General features: G+C 48.9%; 1 protein-coding gene across 1 annotated transcript; it reads right to left on the bottom strand.

Annotated features, from left to right (window-relative positions):
- Positions 1-2,692: 2,692 nt before the first annotated feature.
- Positions 2,693-5,817, bottom strand: PTF1A (pancreas associated transcription factor 1a). Its single transcript, XM_085630104.1, has 2 exons — positions 4,297-5,817; positions 2,693-3,277 (listed from the first exon to the last, which is right to left on the bottom strand). The coding sequence occupies exons 1-2, from the start codon at positions 4,898-4,900 to the stop codon at positions 3,075-3,077; spliced, it is 807 nt and encodes a 268-aa protein (XP_085486230.1). The 5' UTR covers positions 4,901-5,817; the 3' UTR covers positions 2,693-3,074.
- Positions 5,818-6,517: the final 700 nt, after the last annotated feature.

Below are 6,517 nucleotides of genomic sequence, written 5' to 3'. Positions count from 1 at the left end.
CCAGCGCAGGGAGGAAGGACAGGAATGCTCCTTATTGTATAAATGCGTTGTATTCCTGCCCTTTCACTTTGGCGTAGGGCTGTGCAGCCCTACGCCAAAATCCCATAAATTAGGCCCTGGATATCCCAGAGCAGTGTACAGCCTCAGTGCTGCAAGAGGGAGGAAAAAGTGTGACAGCCTGCCCCAAGTCTCTTCTTCCCAGTAATGACGTGACTAGAAGCAGGCGAAGACGTCTGCACCGCCCACGTCCTCCACAGCAAAGGAAAAGCCAAGAAGAGCCATCATACTCCACAGCACCTTAAACACATATTTCAGGGGACCAACTGTAACAACCTGGAAGTGGAACAAAAAACACCCGAGGGCACCTTTCCGGAAGTATTTAAACACTCTTCTCAGCTTCCTCCTTTTTCGGCTCTTTGCTGACTCAAAGGTGAAACCAGTGGTGCGTTCGGGCACCTGTGCCATGGCGCTGGGTGTGCAGGAGGCGAGCAGAGAAGGTTTGTGAGCCACGATTCACTAGTGAGTGTATGATTTGCAAAACAACTATTGTTGTGTTCTTTGAATTCCAGAACCAATTGGAAAGCCCACCTAAAAAACAATCACGCTAGGTTCTTCGGCTTGCATCACTACTTCGACCTCATACTAAACACTGTACTGAAATGCTTGTTTGGCACAGTCTTCAGCACATTTCCAAACACAGTGTTCCACCTTCCCCGAAGCTTTACTTCTTCCTCTTCTTCGTTTCAACACATAGAAATGGTCTGACTCATACTTCACTAAAACCCTTCGTGATATAGCCATTCACATACACATTACCCAGCTCTGCATCTTGCATCCTCTGCACCTCATCCGACTCTTCCAAAGACACGGCTCGCTCACAGGCAATCTTCATCAAACCCTGTCTCACAGCAGCCTTCGGAAAATAACACAATATACATCTCTTTCATTCTCACCTTTCTCCATGGGTACTTCCCCTAATCAGTTTCATTTTAAAGTCTCCAAAATGTTTCACTCAGCACCTTCTGCTTCATTTTCGAATAGCACCTCATCCCTCCGTACACTTCTCTAACCTTTCTATTGCTCAGGTCCCGTGTGCCACGCTTAATGCAACCTCTTTTATCACAGTCACCACAACCCTATAGGCATGCCTCAAAGCACCCTATTGCACACTCAGGGGCATATTTACAATGGAAGTGACGTGACACGATGTTAGCCTCCTTGGCTTAACGCTGCGCTCCACCACTTCTGAAATGCAGGGCTGCACAATATTGTTGTAAATATGCATTTTCCCCGCGCAGGTACTACATTTAGCTGCCTAGCGCCCGCGCAGGCGCCCTTGCGCCATGGTGCATTGTAGGGGAAGATTGTTTATGTGCAGGAAGGAACACCTTTCTGCACATAAACAATCAATGGCATTTTGCATGTGTGCTGCACAATGGATGCAGCACACATGGAAACAGCAAAAACGAGGAGAAATTAAAAATTTCTCCTCGTTTTGCCAGGGTAAGACAGTTTTCTCTGATCTTAATTTTGGTGCTGCCCTATATTTACGTTACCCTTGCAAATATGGGGCAGCGTCAAAATCAATGGGTGTTGCTGTGGAACGTCCACCGCAGCACCCATTTCCCTCCCTTTTCACGCTAAATGTAGCGTGAAATGGTGCCTTATTTACACTGCAGCGTTAAGCCACGTTGAGTTGCTTGACGCTGCCTTGTAAATAAGGCAAAGCCCCTTTTGCCACCACAACATCCAAAGAAAGTGATGCTGTGGTGGCGATATGGGCTTGTAAATATGCCCCTCAGTTCCACCATCACCTTCATTCTTAACACCACCACACACACCACCAAACGATTTCTTTCTCGCTGCTCCCAAGTGCCCCTTTCACAACCATTTGTATATCTGTCCCTGGAGAGGCTTCGCTCAAGCCTATCTATCTGTATACGATCTACACAACTTAACCAGCACCTTGTCACTCACGGCTCCATGGACTTCATCTAACGGAGTCCCTTAGACTCCCTGTCATATTCACTAATCACTTCTCACAGTGCACCCACAATAGACCTTTAACACGCCCCTTCAATCTACCCACCCTCATACACACTCTCCCATAGTTCCAGCACGTAAATACCCAACATATTCTACACACAAGACGCTCTTTGGAATACACTGATCTGATTGAGTGCTCCTACACCTTAGCTTTCTCACTATTGTCATTCCACACATTTCACCCATTACTTTTTGTCAGTACATGCACGCACGTCAGCCTACTCCTTTTACCTCACACAACCACACAGGCTTCAACAAAGTCCTCTCAAAATCTCCCGCAAACATTTTACCCAATGCCTTTTATATCACACTCATTTATCACACAAACGTTTGTGTCTCACAAGCTGTAGCGCAGACACCTACATTTTCCTAACTCCTTCCATTATAGATCACCACTACACACAAAGCACTCAGTCCCTTCCATTTAAAACCCCATCTCATCAAACTGACCTGCCTATATGTTAAGTAAGTTGGCGTCAAGAATTATGGGCCTACTTTGAGTTGATGTTGACAATTGTCACGTATCACACTGCTTTCCTTAACATGTCGGCGTTGGCCATGCCTGTTACTTGAGCATAATCACATTCTATAAAGGTGATCTTTAATTTGGGTTATGTGGTTCAAAATAATGCAGTCGTGTAAAAAATATGAATTCATGTTTTATTGAAAATAATTTATATGTACCGTTGTACACACACAGAGACATCTGTATATACATATACAAATATATAAGAATAAGTTATTTTAAGATATTCTGCCAATGACATTCGAGAAAGAATGGCATTAAAAAGGTGCGACTGCAATGAAACTTGCATATTTTAAAATCAAGTTAAATTATTTAAATCACACAAGTAAAATACATTTCTACCACATTGTGTCTAGTGGGTAATAAATACATAAATAACACACTGATTGCCATCAGACACTGTAGACGAATTTCAATAATTTAAATGTACAGTATAAATATCTACAGGCGCACGTACAAAAATATAAAAACTCTCGGCGAGCCATAGAAGAGTGTTCACAGTTCAGGCAGCAAACTGGAAAGGAGGTTCATTCTCGATATTGTTGAGCAGGGACTTGCTGCTGATTTTGCGGGGGTCCTCGGGGGTCCAGACTTTAGCTGTTCTGATAATGTTCTGTTCTTTCAGCTGTTTCTCGTCTGTCCAGGAGAGAGAGTGTCCTGCCAATGGGGGCAGTCCATAATCTGGGTCACTGGGAGATGGGGATCCTGAAAGCCAAAAGATAACATGAACCATTAGTATTTCGCAAACACTAAAGAAAGTGCAGAGAAAGAAGACTAAGACACGTTTTACAGACAGTTTTACCTCCTCCCCTCTACTGAACTCATTGGATACCAACTATTAGCCACATATCTTTATGATGATGAGGGAAATAGGCTAGACTGCACCATGGACAGCTACTGAATGGACGACCGTGCGTTTTGTGTTGCACCCGGAAGAGGGCAGTGCTTAGTAGGTGTGCGCTCAATGGACTAAGAATAGTTTGGGGAAGGGGATCAAGGGAAATGCATTCCGGGAATTGAAACGATGCAGTGACACAGATGTAGAAGTAGAAAAAGTGAGAGTTGAGAACCCTATACATTTTAGGGTTTAGTGGTTCTTGGTCAGCCAAAACTACAAGCATTAAATGAGTATCCATTCATTTAATTCTTATGCATGTATTTGAACTTTGCCTCAACACGTCACTCTGATGCAGCAGTGCACATTGGGCTGGACTGGCTGCTAAGGGCTTTTGGAGATGTGAGGACGTGGTCGGGCTGGTATATGGAAAATCTGGTCGCGCCAGAAGGGCTACAAATAAAGGTTTTTTCCCTCTATTTGTGGGACTGTTATATTGTCTGTGGGTTCGGTTTTTACTGTTGATCCATTGATTTTACATAAACAATTCATGAAGCAATCGCAAATGCATGCAGATCCCTATACCTTGCAAAACACGTGTGTGCCTCTCTTAAGTTCAAAATTGTCTTATTTGCAATTGGGGACCCTGTATCTATCTGGTCAGCTAATGGGACCGCTTTTAATTTAGTGCTCGAGCATAATTGCTGTCCCAAGCCGACCATGAGCAGGGCAACATCTCTGTAAATCCAGCTCGGGTGGGGTACGCTAGAAGTCAAGGACCCTTCTCCACCTATGCAAGAAAATTAGGGGCATCTGCATTCTCAGAGACCTCCTCGTTCTTTTCGAGACCCCCGTCCCCTGACACCCCAGAAAGAGAGGCTGTACTCACTTGTCCCGCGGTGGCAGATGATGACCTTCTTGGGCTGCCCGGCGCCCTCGCCGCCTGGGCTGCGCAGGGGCAGATCGGTCTGCACCAGCTCGCTGAGGAAGTTGATGTAGCCGATGGCCAGGCGCAGTGTGTCCACCTTGGAGAGGCGCTTCTCGTAGGGCAGCGTGGGTATGTGCGAGCGCAGACCCTCGAACGCCTGGTTGATGGACTGCATGCGCCGCCGCTCGCGCACGTTGGCGGCCTGACGCAGGTGCTGCAGCTGCGCGTCCGAGCGACGCCGGCGTCGCCGCTGGCTCCGCCCCGCCGAGGACGCGCCCCGGTGCGGCAGGTCGCAGCCTCCGGCCTCGCCGCAATCGCCGTAAGAGCAGCCGGTTGAGCCGGAGGACGAGAACGAGTAGTCGCCAGCGTCCTCGCAACAGTCGTCGCCGGGAGCCAGTCGGCCGTCCTGGTAGTAGTCCAAGAAGTCCACGTCGTCCTCCAAGAAGTCTTCAGCGTCAAGGGGCTCGCGGGACGAGTGGTCCGTGAATAGATCTTCATCGTCGAAGTAGGGGGAGGACGTGGAGAAGGTGTCCAGCCCGGTGAAATGCTCTAGTACCGCCTCCATGGTGTGTATGATGGGCTGCCCCCGTGGGAGGGGGCAACAGGTGCTGCTTCCGACCTGTAGCGGTCCTGGGCTCTGTATACCTAGAGGGGCGCTGCAGATGCCTCCTCGGGGCGAGCTGCCACAGTGCTAACAGCCGTTGCACCTCGAAGGACAGCTGGCTCCTGTCCCGGCCCACCTCGTGTGATTTCGGCGATGCTGATGTTAAGCAACAGGTGTCTGTCCTGCAGCAGGTTTCTCGCTCTTCAGCAGTCCTTGGTGTGGCGTGGATCAGACGCTCTCTTCTACCGGGCTCTGGGTCCGGTGGCGCACATCAGCAGGTACCCCCTTTCTGGGGTCCTGAGTCTCTGGTGATCTCTTGCGGAGGACCGATGTTCAGCTTCTATTGGATCGTTGTGTGGGGCTCAAAGGTGCTGTCCCCACTGTGGGGTTCTGGATCTCTGGTGGTCCCTTGTTTAGGAGACAGCAGATGATCCCCTTCTCTGGGGTCCTGTCCTTCGCGGGGGGCAGCAGATCCTCCCCTTCTCTTTGGGTTCTGGGTCCGTGGTACTGCTCGGCGGGGGCAGCAGGTACCTCCCTTTCACGAGGTTACTGGTTAGTGGTGGTGCACAGCAGCAGTCTGCCCCTTTCTTGCTCTCTCGGGGCGTAGGACGAGCTTGAAGTGAAGGCTGCCACGCGAGGATTCTTATAACTACATCCCAGGACGCGTGCCATTAACCAATATGCTCAGCCAATCAGTGCGCGCCTCGCCCTCCCCATGCGAGGGGCCAGCCGGGCGTTTCTGTACACCTTAAGTGTGAAGTGGGAGGTCCATCCCTGGCTGGCCCGCCCCCCACCTAGCGCCTCCGAGCAGTACCAGCCTACCCCTTCAATGGCAGCGGCAGGTACCTGCTAGCCTCTTGACGTGGGCACCTGCTTTAACTAGGTGCTGTTGACAAGTGACAGAGGACGTGCATATATCACTACAGCTTGGGAGCAGCCAAGCCCCCTGCACACCAGTGGCCGTGCAGACATCGCCTGTAGCAAACCAGGCTCTCTACTAACACTGTATGATGAACTGGTCCTCCTCGATGCGTAGAATAACGGGAATCTAAGAGGGAACAAGTGCAACACGCTTTAAGGCTCGGAGATCGCGCTTTCTTTTAAAACAAGTTGTTCGTGAATAGCATAAAACACGGACAGTGCCAATTTCTCAGCATTCCCACTTTAGGGTTCACCAGTCACTTCTTCATAAGCACTAATTGTCCCAAATGATCCTCGTGCACTCTAGGACATCACTGAGAGCTGTACCAGTAAATAAAATACCCCTTAAGATTTCAGTTGCAAGTGCGGTTTTATGTTTTTTTTTACCCAGATACACCGCTTATGTGTCGATCAACCATTCATGTTGTTTCAGGTGTCTAGCGGGATTCTAGCACCAGTAGGACGTGTTGCAGCACACATTTTGCTAAAAGGATATAATGTACATATCCAGTTTCACGTAAGGGAATGGCATTACCAACGGGTAATTTGTATTCTATGTTTACTGCTGTCCGTCTAGCCTCAGCCAGCTCCTGGTTGAGATTCTGTCGTTGGCACCCTGAGGGATACAGAGAGCCCCCCTCACAAATAAGCCTCAAC

This window comes from Triturus cristatus, chromosome 10 (genome assembly GCF_964204655.1).
Source record: "Triturus cristatus chromosome 10, aTriCri1.1, whole genome shotgun sequence".
Classification (NCBI taxonomy): Eukaryota; Metazoa; Chordata; class Amphibia; order Caudata; family Salamandridae; genus Triturus; species Triturus cristatus.
Note: the sequence above shows the minus strand (reverse complement) of the source record. Positions and strands in the feature narration are given on the sequence as shown.